The sequence below is a fragment of the Electrophorus electricus genome, chromosome 9, assembly GCF_013358815.1.
Source record: "Electrophorus electricus isolate fEleEle1 chromosome 9, fEleEle1.pri, whole genome shotgun sequence".
Classification (NCBI taxonomy): Eukaryota; Metazoa; Chordata; class Actinopteri; order Gymnotiformes; family Gymnotidae; genus Electrophorus; species Electrophorus electricus.
Window position 1 is genome coordinate 8,877,285 of NC_049543.1, and position 17,731 is coordinate 8,895,015.

General features: G+C 43.6%; 1 protein-coding gene across 2 annotated transcripts in view; it reads right to left on the bottom strand.

Moving 5' to 3' along the window:
• Positions 1–257: 257 nt before the first annotated feature.
• slc4a4a (solute carrier family 4 member 4a) overlaps positions 258–17,731 on the bottom strand; it is a 44,443-nt gene continuing 26,969 nt past the window's right edge. Inside the window, exons 9-27 of one of the 2 annotated variants that reach the window (XM_027028691.2) lie at positions 15,382–15,539; positions 14,972–15,059; positions 14,640–14,794; positions 13,871–13,984; positions 13,054–13,228; positions 12,217–12,350; positions 11,494–11,765; positions 8,469–8,536; positions 7,485–7,670; positions 7,247–7,360; positions 6,935–7,096; positions 5,868–6,046; positions 5,050–5,122; positions 4,508–4,576; positions 4,247–4,420; positions 3,713–3,874; positions 1,919–2,012; positions 1,131–1,204; positions 258–347 (exon numbers count right to left, since the gene is read on the bottom strand). In XM_027028691.2, the coding sequence (XP_026884492.2) occupies positions 1,167–1,204; positions 1,919–2,012; positions 3,713–3,874; positions 4,247–4,420; positions 4,508–4,576; positions 5,050–5,122; positions 5,868–6,046; positions 6,935–7,096; positions 7,247–7,360; positions 7,485–7,670; positions 8,469–8,536; positions 11,494–11,765; positions 12,217–12,350; positions 13,054–13,228; positions 13,871–13,984; positions 14,640–14,794; positions 14,972–15,059; positions 15,382–15,539 (2,415 nt within the window). In that variant the 3' untranslated portion in view covers positions 258–347; positions 1,131–1,166. Of the gene's footprint in view, positions 348–1,130; positions 1,205–1,918; positions 2,013–3,712; positions 3,875–4,246; positions 4,577–5,049; positions 5,123–5,867; positions 6,047–6,934; positions 7,097–7,246; positions 7,361–7,484; positions 7,671–8,468; positions 8,537–11,493; positions 11,766–12,216; positions 12,351–13,053; positions 13,229–13,870; positions 13,985–14,639; positions 14,795–14,971; positions 15,060–15,381; positions 15,540–17,731 lie in introns of both variants that reach the window. The other variant, XM_027028681.2, reaches the window with a different exon arrangement.

The following is a 17,731-nucleotide window of genomic DNA, read 5'->3' on the forward strand; positions in this document are numbered from 1 at the left end:
ATGGAAGACTTCGGGTGAGAGGCCATGGCGGGAACGGCCCCCGGCATGGCTGGTATGGTCCAGTCAGAGAAAGCATCCTTCCAAAGGAGATACAAGTCTTTTCAGGTCTCATCCCTTGACCAAATGGCTTTCCGTGAAGAGAAAAAGGATTCCCTTAGAATTCACTGACGAACCACTTGAAAAGTTCATTTTGTAGGCTGCTGATTGGCTGAAAGAGGAGGAGGGGCTATAGTGATGTCTCAGACCCTTGATGCTTCCAGAAGTATTTGTAGTCGTCGTCGTCGTCGTCTGAGTCCATTTTAATTCTAATCTGAGGCACATTTAATCTGAGGCACAGTCTCTCTGGACTGAAAAACAGATTAAATAAGGAATGTAATTCTATTAGTGATTTTAAGAGAAGGACAGTCTCATGCATTTATCATTTCAACACAGTAGACATAATGGAGTTGTGGAGTTACAGATCAACAACTTACTTTGCATCTTACCATAATGCTTTATCAGTCCAATTTATAGTTTAACAATCTTTTATTAGCTCATTTTGGATTAGCCAACAGAAATTGCCTCTTGATCATTTTAGTCTAGACTACTCATAAAAACTGCCAGTATAAGACGTAGGCTTTGACAAAGGTTTTCTAGGTGCCATAATCAATTTTAAAGTTTGCTTTTATCAGCACCACCCTGAGATTATTGTATCACTGCCACTGCAGCAGCACAGTGTGACCTACACAAGCCTTCGTCAGAAGAAGGGCAGGGATAATTACCCACGGGGGTGATAACAGGCCAGGAAAATAAGACTCCTATAAGTTGCACACTCATGTTTGTCTAGAACGTTGACTGGCATTTGTGTGTATAGCCCTTACTGGCTCTTCACTGCTACACTGCTTACACTGCCTGGAGTCATCTGCACCTTGCACACTGCGATCTGCCTTAAGCCTAGATAAGGCTGTCCGGAGGCCTTCCACGCACGAATCACGACCGTTCTGACTGGGTGATGAACACGCGCACACCCAGAGGCATACACACACCCATGCACAAACATGCACGCACACATTCAAAATGTAAATATTCCACATTCAAACTGATCTTCGCACACTCACACAAGCGCAGGCATCCCACACCCTTTGGCTTACCTTGACACCAGGCTGTCCTGACAGCAGTGCAGCTTCTCAGCATGAGGTGTATTGTTCATGAAAAGGTTTCTCCTCTGCGGGACAAGATGCGTGGTTAGAGCGAGACACACAAAAGCCCTGCAGCTACACCGTCACGCTTGCACCACAAGAATGCCTCCCATGCACACAAACTGGAATCCACTGGAACCCACGTCTCAAGGCTGGTTAATGCACTTTTGTTGCAGTGAACTGAAAAGCAACATCATATTCAAGCATGCGTTGACGTGCCGTTAGAAAGTGCTCAGTATCATGCATGCAAAGAGGAGCCAAAAAAAGTGTACAAATATTTATGCGCCCATGTCAATTTGGGCCCGTTTGCTTGCATATGCAAATACAAGCAAACTTTGGCATCCACGTTACCCACAAGGTCATGGTCAACATCATTTCACTACCAGGAGATCATTCTGTAATGCATCAACTAAACAAATGGGACCAATTTGCCCGATGAAATGTGTTGACACACAAATTGACCCAAAAGAAAAGCGATGCTGCTTTCTACTACGAGACCCGTCCTTTCCAAATGTGACAATATTAAAGCAAAAGCATGCAGCTGAAATTCAGAAGAGAGAAAGAAGGGGTTTAAAAAGTCTGGGAAGAGAGAGAGCAAAAGGAACCACTGATGGGAGAGGAGGCTTTAGTAACCACATGCGCTGCAGGCAGTGCAGCATGATGGGAGGAGTGCCCGGGACCCCGCGGCTGGGGGCCCGGAAAGAGGGTCGGGGTGCCATCACCGTTCGGCTCTTACTTACTGTCGGAGGCTTTCTCCCCCAAGAAAGGCTCCTGCTCCATCATGTCCAGGGGGATTTTAATGCTGGGGACGGTCTCGTTGAAGGGGCAGTCCGACTGCGGGGGAGGTAAAAGGATTCGCTGAGCACTTAAAAAAGGGTCAGAGGAAGTAGGGGTGGGGCAGCATGCGGTGGGGGCAAGGCATGCTCACAACTGCTGAATGCCTTGGACGGATATAGCACACCATTAAGCATGAAGGACCTGGCATAGGGGTCTGCTGTTAGCCAAATTTCATGATTTCAGGCATTATTTTTTTAGGCATTATTGACAGAACACAATTAATTTCTAGAAATTTGCATTAAAAATTATAAGAAGACAATGCAAAAGGAGATGCAACTGCATTTTTCAAAGATAATACATGAAAACAGTAATAGCACTAAAGATTTATTTTTACCTATTGATGGACTTTGAAACATCTCAATCAAAATGTGAATCTTTTGCACTTTTTTAAAGTTAAAATTACTGATATGCAATCAAGCCTGATTATATTCAAGACCTGAAGTTCTGACATTTTCTGAGTTTGTTAACATGAAGGGAGGCTTCTCAGCATACAACAAGGTTAGCTATGAATCTGTTCTAGGGCCTCTGCTTTTTTCTTTATATATTCTACCTCTAGGTGACATTATATGTAAACGCCGTGTTAGTTTCCACTGCTACGCTGATAATCCTCAGCTATATTTGTCAGCTAAATCAGAGGACAAATAGCAGCTTAGTATTATTAAGGAATGCATAAAGAACGTCAGACACTAGATGTTGAGGAACTTTCTCTCACTTAATCCTGACAAAACAGAGCTGCTTCTATTAGGCCCAGAGATAGCTAGATCCTCACTCTCTAATTACTCAATGAACCTCAATGATCTCCCAATCACACCTTCTCTAACAGTTAAAGATCTTGGAGTTTTTATGGATCCAAGTCTCCGTTGCCCTTGATGGTGCTTCTCATGCAGTATGGGTTTCAGACCCATGCACGCCATCAGGAACAGACTAGGACTTCTAGAGAACCTGACTAGACATTAATTGCTTATTTTTTATTTGATTATGATTTATTTATATTTCTCTTTCACTACTTATTCTGCTCCTTGTTGTCTATACTGTTACAATTGTTGTGTCCGTTGTTGGCCAGAGGGGGATGGCCCCTCCGAGTCTTATAAGTTTAATTTATTTAGTGCCTTTCACAGACTCAAGGTCACTTTACAATGACAAAGATGGAGAGAAAGAAAAAACATGGGTTCCTCTCCAGGTTTCTTCCTCGTGCTCTAGGGAGTTTTTCCTTGCCACTGTCGCCCTTGGCTTGCTCACTGGGGGCTTGGTCCCAGACATTTGTAAAGTTGCTTTGTGACAATATCTGTTGTAAAAAGAGTTATATATAAATTTGACTTGACTTGAACCACAGTTCATGGTTAGGCCCAATAATGAAACCTGGTCCCAACAGACTCAGACTCATGGGTGCACAGGAAAGATCAAAAGTTGCAGAATCATATTTTTAATAGGAGGCGTAATGGGGAGTGACAGCAGTGTGTCTCCCTGCGCTGGTCTCTCTGGCAGCCACCGAAGTGGGCGAGGTAGATAAATGTACTGGTGGGACCTGAAGCAATATCACTCCTACATGGAGCTACATGCAGGATAGAGGAGAACCGTTGAAAAAGCAATACTATTGCTTTATTTGAGCCATAAAAATAACTTCCGACAGTCTTTATAGTTATTTAGATGATAATATGATGATATAAGATGATAATAGCAGTGTTTGGGTTACTTACATCGTCTGCGTCACTGTCTATGCTTCCTCTTTTCTTCTTCTTCTTTTTCTCATCTTCCTTTTTCTTCTTGTCCTTCTCCGGGATGACGTCATCCAGGAAACTGAGGTCATGCTGAGAGAAGACGTAGTCCATGGCCTTCCTCACTGCAACCAAAGCCAGGATCTGGCCAAACACATGGCAGTGTGTTAGACGTTGCATTAGGTTCATTCTCTGGAACACTGTTGAGGATGGTACTGTACTGTACTGATAAAGTTTCATCTACCGATAAAATATAAAAAACTATAACAAGATTCTTATGTGACTGCAAGCGTCACATGTTTAGGTCATCTTAGCCCAGCTTATTGGTAGCTCAGCTTACCAATTTCCATTGGTTTCTATACATCACCAGCATACAGGAAACAGAAGCCTCTGACTGACCAAAATTCTTCGAAGTCGACACTCAAGTGATGTGTTTCCCAGACACGGATCTGGCTCGGTGAGCCGTAGCAAGCGGTGGGTTGCGGGGGTGGCTGGAGCAGATAGATGCAAACTTACCATGACCGGAAAGATGATGGCAGCCACGGTGGACTTGAGGATCCAGAGCAGGGCTAGGCACAGCAGCTGGATGAAGGTGAAGAGGTGCACCTTGCGTAGGGGCACGTGCCGCAGGTAGATCAGATCCGGCTGGTGCTTGGCAGGCATGAGGAGTAGTTGCAGGCGGTCCATGAACTGGACGAGAGGCGAGAGTGAGCAGGGAGCGATCGTGTGGACGGGTGGCTGGGGGAAGGTGTGGCGAGAGATACCAGACCAACTCACCTGGACTCCGTTGAGTGAGGCCACGCCCATGTAGAGGAAGACTCCATACAAAACAGGCATGGGAATGAACTGGGGAGAATGACACACATATATGCAACCTGAACAAACATTGCAAGTATAAATAAGGTAATTCGAGAAATAAACTGATGACTAATAATTAGCGATGCCAGTCTACATATATGCACCATTACAAAGTCAAATGGCCTTTTAATACATTTCCCTTTTAAAAAGACCTTAGGTTACTTGGACAATGTGTAAAGGCGATACTGATACAAATACCATCAAATAAAGGTTGACTGTCTGCAGTCATAGTGTTAACCTCAGGACATTCCACAGTGCCTCACAGTGAGTTAATCTCATAGTGTTTCATTTTCAATTCAATATGCTGGAGAAGAGAGCCAAATTCATGTCACTGCACAGGATATTAAGGACTGCCCAGTATAATATGCACATGGTAGAAAAAAAATCTGGCAAGCAAAATGCCATGCCATCAGCAGGAACACAACAGGAAATACGCTCTTTTGTATAAAAAGCCATGTTACCTTGAGGATTGGAGACATGAAGACAGAAAGGCCGGTGAGAAGGAACACGCAGACACCGGTCACCCTCTGCTCCCTGCAGAGGATTAATACCACCATGATGAAAATGCCTGGTCTGACAATAATACTGCCTGGCTGTTACAACTAAAGAAGTAAATAAGTCATTACTGGCTGCTACTGACATAGTTCTGGTCAGCGGTACATATGCCAAATGCCCCCGGGTTGGATTTTCCACTGCTGGAAAAGTGCTGATGTTTGTGCAGCTTACAGCTGTGTCAATATGGCTTCTCCAAGTGTAACCAAATAAGCAGCCTTCTAAACACGACCCACCCTCCTCCAGCCCCGCAGTGTGCAGTGCTGCGGAGCCCTGCGGCGTAACGGCAAATAAGGTCCCCACCTGGCAGGCACATCTCTGCCATGACGGCAGCACACCGAGAGCGGATTATGTGTCGTTGCGATTTGCATTTACAATGTTGAATCCACCTCATGGCACATGTGTCAGCAGATGCACATGTGGACTGCGCATTCAACCAAATCCGGTTTCAGGAGAGAATGTGAAACCACAGAGAGCGGAAAGGAGTCAGGACTCGGGAGTTTAAAGCGGCTTCTGCTTTGCTGAGGAGATGACAGGTGCGGGGTGAAACAGGGAAGGTAGCGGCACAGTAGCTTTGGTATATATTAAACCTTAACTGGGAGAAAAGAGCTTCAGGTGTGGACTTTCTTCCAAACTTCAGTTATTGCATAACTCTATTATGCTGCCACTACCAGGCATAAGTGGTCCCTACTGCCAAAACGGGGATTTGTCAGCTGGTGAAACTTACCTGACCCCCAGAAACTTAGGCTGCTCTCCAGGAGCTGAGGTCTCCGTCTCCATCTTCAGGCTGTCAATGTGGGCGATGGAGATGACGGTGGCGGCGACATACCACGGCAGGCCCATGAATGAGCATACAGCGATCAGGACCCCCACCCAGAAGAGGTCCAGGTGGTAGCCTGCACCTTTCTGCAACACGCAAACCACAGAGAGAAGGAGGCATGCTTAGAACAGGCCGTTACCGAGATTCTCAACGTCCAGACCCAAAGAACATTTATGAGCCTTGAAATCAAGACTTGCAAGTCAACAACTCACAACTTCACTCTGGGTACTTTATTAAACCGGGGTCAGGGTTCTTGATCCCAGTTCGTTATTCATTACAATCAAAGGCACAGATAAAGGAGGAGCTCTCCCTTAGTAGTGAAGCTTTTGAGGGTCTCGGACAGAGGGGCATGCAGTGTTGCAGAAAAAGTGTCATATTGCGTCATCCAAAGGCAAATGAAAGGATTTGTTTTTTTCGGCTGGTTCACAAACGCGTCTTTGTCAGGCTCCTCCAAATCTGTTCACACTGCGAGCAACAAAAGGCCCAGTTGTTACGGCCGCTGACTAAGCAGTGTAGGGATAGCCTGAATGGAGGGAAAATAGTTCCCACTGCAAATGTGCACATGGTTTGTGGTGTTGTGTAAAACGCTGGATGCACACACAACAGATTGATCCAGCGGTTGCACATGGTGCTCTCACAATTATCTCTCACTAATTTAGGGTCTGCGGTTTATACTTTGGACCAATATTCTGCCCTGATCTTCCATGCTTGCCATTATCTGTGACTCAAAAGGACCTGCTAGTGCCAAGCTGTTTTTACATTAAAGCCTTAACTCACCTCCTAGGAACAAAGGAGGAGTGACAGAACCCTCTGTATATGACAAAACCCTCTAAATATGGCAGTACTGGCAGAGAGCGCAAGGCTGGTTGTGGTTTGCCAACAACTATGTGGGTTTTCCTGGTTTCCAGGAGAATGCCTGCCGACCACGGTCTTGGTCTCGGAGCTGGCGGGGTGTGTCTATCGGGGGGGGCTACCTTCAGCTTGTGTTCCTTGCGATTGATGATGACGGCCGTGATCTGCTGGTCCATGAAGAGCAGGATGGTGACCAGCAGGGCTGGCAGAGCAGATGCCAGGTACACCCACCAGGGGTTCCCACCGAACGGTGGCACAAACCAGCCTCGGTGTGGGCTCGTAGGCTGCAGGATGGGGGAAAGAGTGAGAAGAGGAACAGAGAGCAATAACTGATAGAAATACTTACATGTGAGTAATGAATAATATACACAATTTGTTTGGGTGGAAATAAATGAATCTGAAGAAGTTTATAAATCAAAGGACTTGAGGCCTACCTTAAATTCACTTGGCACAATGAGCTTGGGTGTGTCAACTCCCACCAAAGCATCGACGCAGCAGAAAATCAGGATGGCCAAGATGATGGCGAAGTCGCTGATGAGCTTCCTCACCTAGCAACAGAAAGAACTGTGATGGGACAGGCGGAAAGGACGCAGTTCCCTTAATCCATAGTTTTGGGGAATGAAGTGGAGCCGAAAATGGGAATGGCGATGGGGAATTCTGTCGGCGGCTTACCGTGGTGGGGAAGAAGGGTGTGGTCTTGAACTTTTTCAGACACATGGAGCAGGCATAGGTGCCAAAGAACAGGATGAAGGACATAAGAGTGATGTCAGGCACAAAGTCACAGGCTTTCCCCACCAGATTGCCACCATACTTCAGGCATTCCTTCTTCGTCAACGAGGACCAGGTAGTGTTGAAGGGCTTTTGGAGGTAAAGCACACCCCTTATGTTAAACGCAGGAAACCCTACATGGGTAATGTGTGTTAAAGTATGTTTTTAGAACTGAACCTTGGGGGTTGTGTATGTTTTTTCTTCAAAAGACTTGATGGATTTTCAAAAAACTCCTACTTATTCTGTGAATTAGTCTAAAAATCAGCCCAGCAAACTCTTCTATATGTTCATCTTGATATGTTTCTCGTAGGAGACAGCATCTACTTACTCACTCTACTTACCAAACAGTGGGAGGGGCACCTTGAGATTCTTACATTGCAATATGCTAAAGGAGAACTGGTAGGGAAGCTGACTGAAACGTGTGTCCACGGTGGCCCTGTGTTAGATAAAGGGTGCAGCACGAGAGCAGAGATTTCCTTCAGGCAAGCCGAGCAGGTGGTGGCAGGGATTGTGGTTGGGCATTATGTTTCAGTGAGCTCAGGGCAGAGGAAGTGGGTTTAACCCCACTGAGACTATGGCCATTTTCTACACATTGATACCGCAGGATAATATGACAGTTATGGGCCGGATTGCAATTGAGACTGAGGGCAATTTTCGAAAACAGGGTTGTGTAGATTAGCTGTGCGTTATTTTAACTCAAGCAAGTGCAAAATTGGTTTTAGAGACAACTATATGTCACTCACATCAAAAGGGAGACTCATATCTGTTTGTCCCATACACCGTAGACATGAGATGTGAAACATGTGAAAACATGTGAAACATTAAGGAACATGTTAAACATTAAGGAAACTTTAAAGTGATCAGGGCTGATGGAGAGGCTGAACTTACTAGGTCGGTTAAGTTGTCCAACACAATGGATGTTTCATCTGCATCGTTGTATGCGTCTGAGCTATTTACTGAAAGATATAAAAGCAGGTTAAATACTGACCCACATATAGCAAAAACATGCAGCATCATCCTGGAGGATTTTAAAAGGTAACACTCATACTTGACTATTAGGACATATCCTGCAACCCTAGAGACTGTTTATTGTTATAGAGCCAATATTTGTGGCATCATAACATATTTGTTAGGTAGAGAATGAAAACCACCAGCTGCAGTATGAACCATATACCACTCTTACTTTGAAATTCCAAAGGAAGTTCAGCACTCTTCATCACCAGCAATGTACATATAAGTACAATTACTTATATCCTAAGTATCAGACAGTAAATAAAAAGGCGCCGTTGATAATTAGTCATGCGACATTAAGAGTGCTTCACTCTCTCTTTTTCTCTCTCTCCTCTGACAGAATTAGCATCTACCTAAGCTTTCACTTCCTTTCACTGGCGGTGAACAGCCTGCTACAGCTGTGACATCCTGGTGTGTGTACCGCCAGCACTCAATGCATTCTCTCCGCCATTAATCTTTAAAGACCCTCCCAGCCTCCGCGGCTTATTAGATGCTGATTTCCACCTGTCTGCAGTTTCTCCTGGTTCCCAGGGGGGGCGCTGGAGGAACCTGGGGGGAGGGGAGGTAGGTGGAGTACACAGCTACTTCAGAGGAAGGTGGCGGGTGGTGGATGATGCATTAGTGCACCGTCGGGGGGAGGGGATGGGGGTGATTAACTCCCTCAACTTCATTTTTGCACTGGCAAACGTGACCACACACACACACACACACACACACACACACACACACGCAACAAAGCGAGCACAATAAACAAACATCAGCTGTGGCACACAAGAATGGAAGGGCTGCTGATGGTGAGCGCTAGAAGGAAGCATCTGCCTCAAAGGAAGCAAATTTCTGTGAAGCAAATTTTATTTTATTTTTGATATATAGATTGTAGGTGTAAAACAGCATTCTAGCATGCAGTACCATCCTGGGGTATTCTAAACAGTAATATCAAATTCTTTAATTAGAATCAATGTTACCAATAATAATATTGATAGTGACAGAATGTGTAACTAATAACTATGTAATACCAGTGTATCATAGACTGTAGCAGGACAGTAATACTGTGTATACTATAACATGATATAGGGTAGGTTTTGAATTTATGATGGATCATATAGACATTAAAAAAAAAAATTCTAGCTGGGCTTGCTTACATAATACTGTTTTGCCCACATTTTCAAATGCTGCAAATGATGCTGTGAAATCAGACCTGTTACCGCCATACACTTGGCTGACAGACTAAAAGCTTTTTCATCTGCACTTAAAAACTGCTCCTGCCTAGCACTGCATGTACAAGACTAGTGAAGAGGTTTATGGGCTCGTCCCATACCATGTAGAGCAGATTCCACTTCCTTGACAAAAATCATTTTTCTTTGTGTATAAAGTTTAATAATGAAAATAAAATAAAGGAATTAAAAGTTTCTTTGTCTAATGGCTGAGCCTTGGGACTAGCAATGTATCAAGTCAAAGATATCTTACTTACGGCATCACTCCAAAACTGAACTAAAGATAACAATATTAAAGAATGACGTTTGATAAAACTTAGAAATACTCGATGACTTTAGTAGTAACACCTACCTTGCACCTACATTCAATAGCTACTTTATTAGGAAAACACCTCTTATAGGTGCAGTACATGCGTCTTCTGTCGCTATGCAGAATTTGTCACTCATTATGGAGCCAGTTCATCACTGGTCAGTTGTTTGACCAAAGAAGCACAGCTGACCAATTTGCTGACCAGGTATCTCAGCACAGCGGTGACACTGCCATGACAGTAGCATGGTGGTGGGTGTATCGGAGTGGGTGGTGGGTGTATAGCAGTTTTCTACCCAGCAGTGAGATGTTTTCTGTGTCCATGTGCCGATGTCACACTGGGCTGAGCGTAGTCTAACACCCCAAAACTCAGTCAGCAGTGATCATAATCATGGACGAAGAGTTAGAGGATGGCTAATGCATGACAAAAGATGGGTCAAAATCGCTAGCACCAATGAGGTGCTTCTAAATGGAAATAATATACAAAAACTAAATAATACACAGGATGAGATATCCTGAGCCAAACCGTTAGGGTTTCATAAAAGGCCCAGTCCACTCCACTCAATTATGTCTAACCTCTAATTCTAATAGCCTCTGCCCTCTAAGAACCCCCCAAAGCTCTTCACAGGGCTCATCAGACAGAAGCCTCCCTTCTTCTGTGTTTCACTGATTAAAGTCCAGGACACCTCCAGATTCTGAAGTTCAGAGGGACCCCCCTCCCCCCACCCCCAGACTAGTTCACTTTCAAACCACATATCACTTAACGAATTTCTTTAAACACAAACCCGCAATGGCCTTCCTGGTGGGTAAGGCCATGCCCAGCTCTACTGACAAATTCGTTAATTTGTGTTCAGTTCCCGCCAGTTGTATATGGATTTCACGCACTACGCCAACAGCACACTCTGAACCTCCTTATATTTATCTACTATGCTGCCCCCACACAGTCAAATCACTCCCTAAACCATAAAATCCATACTGGCCTCCTCGGTGACTAGCACCATTACTGCATACTCAGTGCCATCAGTTCCACATGGATTTTGTGCACAGCATCAATGTCAGAGTGTTTATGCATAGCCACTGAGCTCAGGTAAACGCATAAGTTGTGTAAGTGACCAGGGCAAAAAAGGTCAGTTATTATAAATCTAATTTTGATGAGTGAGTGAGCTCTGTAATATGCATCCCTGCTGCGAAAACGTGGACTAGATATTCTGCTTTTCCCTCTGCTTGGCAGTACTACCTATTGCCCCTCCCAGCACAGAGGGAACATGGCACACTTGGACACTCGCTAAAGCCTATCTGACCCTTACTGAAACTCCTACAGGTCATGCAGAGGGTAAAGCAGCACTAAATTAGTCCACCGACACCCCGTGCTGATTCCTACCTGTGCTGGGTGCCATGCACATGCAGTCGTACAGCGTAACGTGGTCAGCCTTGTAATCAGAGTTGATTGGGTAGTAGTGGGCCAGTCTGAGCATCTTCTTGAAGGCGTCATAGATGAAGATGAAGCTGATGAGCGAGGAGAAGCCCTCCTCTGTGAAGCGGGTGAAGTACTGCACCAGGAAGCTGGCATCGGTCGCCACCAGCACAAGGCAGAAGAAGGCCGACCACAGGCCGATCCAGAGCCGGAACTCCAGGTAGTCGAACTGGTTGTCCCTGCAAGAGCCAAGTTCTTTTTACACTCTTTATATTTATTTAAGGAGTATGTGAAAATGAAATATTACTGCAATATGTTGATATATTCCCAAAATTGCATAATACATTATTAACATGCTACATTCTGTATTGTTCAATACAGTATGGTATGACTACACAATGCACATTTGAAGACCACTTTCACACCCCATCAGTGAATTTGCTGTGTGACAAATTTTCGAGGACAGTACAAAATCTATACATTGTTCAGTATATGTAATATATGTCAATATATGTAATATTGTAACTATATATATATATATAATATAATATTGTATAGTGTACACAGACAAATATGCTAGCTACCACTTGAACATTTATTTTCATCATTACGTATATAAATACCCAGAGACTTCTACTGCAACATCTCTTTATTTGTCCCTTTTAGAGGATGAAGAAGAGGAAGAGGAACCTGCTGAAGTTGAAGAGGAGCCTCTCGAAGACGAGCACTGGCCCTGTGCTGCTCAGGATGGTGAGGGGCTGTCCGGCCAGGAGGCAGAAGACCGCTCCAGTGACAGCCGTGCCCAAAAAGCTCTCCAGTACGCCCTGTAGGTGAGACGGACAGGCCAGGGTTACTGATGTAGAAGCTTGGCTGTGTGTGTGTGTGTGTATGTGAGCGCAACTTGATTGCTAAGTGGAGGTTAGGAATGCAGCAGTGGGGCTAGTGTCCAAACATGAGGACATCATTTTCATGATGTGCATGATATATCTGGTGTGTGTGAATGTCTGTGTGTGTGTGTGTGTGTCTGCAAAAGGAATGGAACAGAGTCTGAATGTGAGGACATCATGTGCACGGTATATCTGGAGTGTGCCTCAGGCTTATAGGTGTGTCTGTAAAGCAGAGCAAGGAAAATATGGAGACCTATACACCCACTGGATGTCCTTTTCTTTGCTGATTTTTTTTTATTTCTCTAATAGACACATTTTAAACTGGCAAATATTCAGCTGTCCTAATACTTCTTGGTTAGTAACAAAACAGCACAATGGTTTTTATCTGCAATGTTTCACAGTCTTCCAGAAGTACAGGATAAAGGCTGCACTGTAGGCAGAGGTCTGAAACTTCAAAAACTGATGCTGTGCCTAGGAATAATCTGGTTGGTTTCATCAATTCACTCTACCTGCTAGTCTGAGCCAGTTAGCTGAGTCAGGTGGCTGGGACAATGTGCTGGGGAAGATTTTTACTTCCCGAACCTGAACTGCACACTGCCACCGGTGCTGATGCTGAAGTATTACATTTGTTTGTGTTCACCTGCATGTTGTCGGTGGCGTCCCCAAGCAGGCCCCCGAACGTGATGGCGTTCGTGACCGTCCCCAGATAGATGAACAGGATGGCCGACAAAGATTGGATGTGCAACGCATCGTAGAAGTCACTGGCAAAGTAGGGGACTTTCCTTTTGATGTCAAGTATAAGGCCTCCACAGAATCTGGAAAAGGAGTTTGATACAGTGAACTCTCGAATGACAGGCTGCTGTGCTGCAGAGGGCTGACCAGCCAATCGTCTCTGTTCTCACAGATGTGGCAAACAGAGCTGCTATTGGGGGGAAAGTTAAAAAAGAGAGCAAACTGAGTTTTTCAGCAGACCTGTCACAGAGAAGGTGGTAGCAGTACTTTTAACAGTGACCATATAAATACAGAGTTCAGCTTTCATGATGCTGAGGTTTGCGCGACAACATAATCAGAGGAAAACAGTTTGAATGGTCAATGGAATATATGCTGATCGTGCTGTTTTGGTCAGTAGGATAAAGCCCCCAGTTCAGGGTTTAAGAAAAATGCTGGACTAAATCACACCATCAGAGGTGATTCTCCTAACATGGCTAAATGAAAAATATGGAGACCATTAACATTATCTCATTTGTTCAATACTAAGCCCATTCGACATTTGATCCGGCATTAGGGGTTAGCATTTTATTGTTGCAGACTTTCTGCCTGGCAGTAATTCTTTTTGACTGTCTGAGATTTCCTATGAACCTGTCTCATATGAGCTGCTACACTTAGAGTCACTGAGCTGAGGCGGGCAACATAACATAAAAAAAAGCAGGAATATTTTCAAAACTAGGGTCACTCACCGCCCTGTCTTTTTCAGCTCTTCGCCTATGGCATGCCCACCACCCCCATGTCCACCTTCATGGGGCATGTCCCCATTCATATGTGTGCTGTCCCCTCCAGCATACATGTTCTTCCTGGACAGCAAATAGGAACAGTGTAGACAGTGGACAATGAACAGGACAGTCAATGTAAACTAGTACATGAGGCTTTCATTCATTTATACACTTTCTGTATGTTGTTCTAGTTTCCTTCATAAGAATGAGGCATTCTGCAATGTAAACATCTGAACATTAACACCAATTTTCAAATAGTACACATGTAAAATACATTTCTGTTGTTTCTATTTGATGCAATCATTTTTTTTATAGTGTGGATCACAAGGATACATTTTTCAGAGCGTAATAAAGAACTAATGAAATCTTATTCATCATCTGCCCTCATAGGGAGGGCACCAAGCTCATTGGTTCCACGAAAAACTAGCACAGAGCTCATCAAACTTTTTTGTGATCACCATACAGACCAAAAGGAGGTTCCTCAGTTTCTCACACTTGTACTCAGTGTTGTACCCAATTGTGTTTCCTTCTTTTTCGGATGAGAAAAAAAGTGAGATACTGAAGCTCTTTGGCATATTTCGCAGAGGATTTTCCACAGGGAGTGGGAAAAAATAACAATTTTTCAGGGCATATTAGCTTAATTATAGGGCCTGGGAAAAATGAATAATAAAGAAAGGTAGAATGATGCTTCCCAATAAATGGCACTCTAAAACCAGTGTTAAGGATATGACTGCACCTCTTGTCTGATGAGGGGAGTGATTTTGGAGGCTCTATCCTGATGGCAGGGTCCCATTCACCAGGAGGCAGGACGATGACCTCATCCAAGAACTCGTCTATGCCAGCCAGAAGGTCTTGTCTGTCCTTGGCTTTGTACGCGATGTCATGGAAAACCTTCACAACGAGTATGTAATTAATCCTGGACTTTCACCAAGTCATATCAAAGCAAAGGGTTTGAGATAGCGCCACAGTAAAGGCTCACGACATTTATATCCACAATATGATCGTACTTCAGATATAATATGATTCGACACCCCCCACCCCCCCGATTATAAACTCAGCCTTGTTTACCTCATCAGACATAAGGGTGGCGATCGCTCTGCCGATTTCATGATATGACTTGGCTTTGCCTTTTGGGCCAAGAAGAATGAACAGAAACCTGTATGGGAAAATTCAGCATAGATTTAATATCATTTAATATTATGACACATGGCAAAATCTGAAATGGTAATTCCAAAGAATCGCTCTCTCCTGAAATGCCTGTAACTTATAGAAATAATTTTGTTCAAGCCCTGTTTAGTTAATTTAGCTCTAGCTCTAATCTAATACTTTATCTTGCTAAACTCATGAGCACCTAAATAAGAGAGACCATAATAATGGTTAAGGACGCACCTGGTGATTTTTCAAGAATGTAAATTATGCTTGACTGTGCGATGGACTATATTTTGGGACACACGGTTCAGGAGTGGGACTGGTCGCACCTGGTTGGAACTGGCACTTCGGTCAGTGCACCCAGCATGACGGCCTGCTGCAGCCGGATGAAAGCCACGAATGGGGCGTCCAGGAAGTCCACCTCCCCAACCAGTACGTTGGAAGCCTCTGCGTCTCTGGGCAACTTCTTCATGAACTTGTTCTTCAGCTGGACACACACAGGGGTGGCGTAATGAGTGCAGGAAAGCGTGGACAAAAGGGCTGACCATTGAGCTCTCGCCGCCCCCTTCAGACAGTTAAACGGGCAGTCCCTGTGTTCCCTTGATCTGCGAGCCAAGGCAAGGCATTAATGGGGGGAGGCGGGATCTAGGAAACAGCCACAGCTATCCGTGTGATGGGAATTACAGAGACGGATGACTGGGCCGGGGGGTTGCTGATCAGCAAGTGCCTTCTGTGGGTGCTGCATGCCATCCTGGTCTTGCACAGGTACCAAGGGTAACCTGGACACGTCCTCTAAATTAACCGGCTACTTAAGGGGCATCGCTGCTGCTCCTGCAGGGATGCTGGAGGGAAGCTTCAAAGCCAACGCTGTTAGGTGACATGCAGCCTTTGCATTGGTGCCAAATGTAAAATTTACAGGGGAGAGATAATTAGCACTCCCTCCACTCCCTTCTTCATAATCTGGCACTGGATAAATTATCTTCAGACGTGGCTTCCAAGGTCATCACCACTCTCCAGTCTTTTGTGTGCTGTTAATTTAACACTGTGGGGACCTTAGGTTTTGTAAGCATTCATGCATTACAACTTAAATTTTATCCAAATTTCTCTTCTTGTTTGACCAAAATCGAACAGTTAACAGGAGCATAAACCTTGAGTATATGGTTATAAGGATTTACAACAATAAACTATATACCCAACCATATACATTGTACATTGTGTATATAATCATAATATACATATATTGTACATACATTGTTAATATATTTTTGTACATACATAAAATATATATATTTATCTGCATATATATATTTTTCTCTATGCACCCGTTTCTCTTCCTGAGTTTGGACAGAGCACCCTCCACCATTTCACTGCGCGTTATACTGTGTATGACTATGTATGTGACGAATAAACCGAACTTGAACTTGAACTTGAACTAATAAAAGTCTGAATCTGCTTGCTTTATTATCTAAATTGCAGTCAAGTCATTCATAAAACAAGCACAAGCATACTTAAGTGTGTATTTTAAAAACACTTCCATAAATGTCAGGTTGAGCTTACTGTGAATGGGCTCTACTTGGGTATTTGTTGACAATGGAACATTTCCCTAAGAAAACTAAGTTTTTTTAAAGCAATTCTCTAACAGAACACAACTAACAGCTACTAATATAGCAAAGGGGAGGCTGATTTTCTTTAAAGATGGCATAACATGAAAGGATTTTTTATAAACTCATAGGGAGATAAGTTAATATAAATTCTCATTAATTTTATAAGAATGTGACCAGATATTCCTGTTCACATATTAGCAAAGCAAAAAGATGAAAGATAAAATTATGTGTATTCTAAAGGGTTGTTACTTAGGACACTGAGGGGGCATTAAATCCCAGTTACTAAGTTAACAAGACAGGTTTAACGATTAAGACAGGTTTAACGATTAAGACAGGTTTAACGATTAAGACAGGTTTAACAATTAAGACAGGTTTAACAATTAAGACAGGTTTAACGATCAAGACAGGTTTAACGATTAAGACAGGTTTAACGATTAAGACAGGTTTAACATTTTTATGTTTCCATAGGACAGGCTGTGGCAGTGTTCACCAATAGTAGGCTATGGCAGATGTTATGAAATATCTTCAAACTGAGCATGTTGATTAACCACCAAACAAGTCATATCAAAACACAGGGTTTGAGATTATAGCACTATTGTACAGGCTCTCGACATTAATAGGCTGTAGCAGTTTCTCAACCCAGTCTTCAGGGTCACCTAAACAGTGCATATTCTTGCTTTATCTTATCATTCCAGTATATCGGGATCAAGCTGTTAAGAACACCAAATACCTACTACCAGTGTCCTGTTAGATAGGTTAGAGTACAAATGTGGACCATTTGGTGGCACTGGACTACAGGACAGTTTTTAAAGCGTAACAAATTAGATTTTTTACAGGCCATGACATATTTCATGTCTGCAGACCTTGTTTAGAATTAAAGCAGAAGCAAAAAGCCAAAGGAATGTTCTGTTCTTTCAAAGTTTCTAAACAACTGTATATGGTTCAGAGGAAACTCCATTACTGAATGAACTGTAAGAAATATGACAGATCGTTTTTGGAAATAACCTCAACAAGTTGATCTTAATTTATGCAAATATTTTACAGAACATTTGTGGTATAATTTCCATTGTTTTGG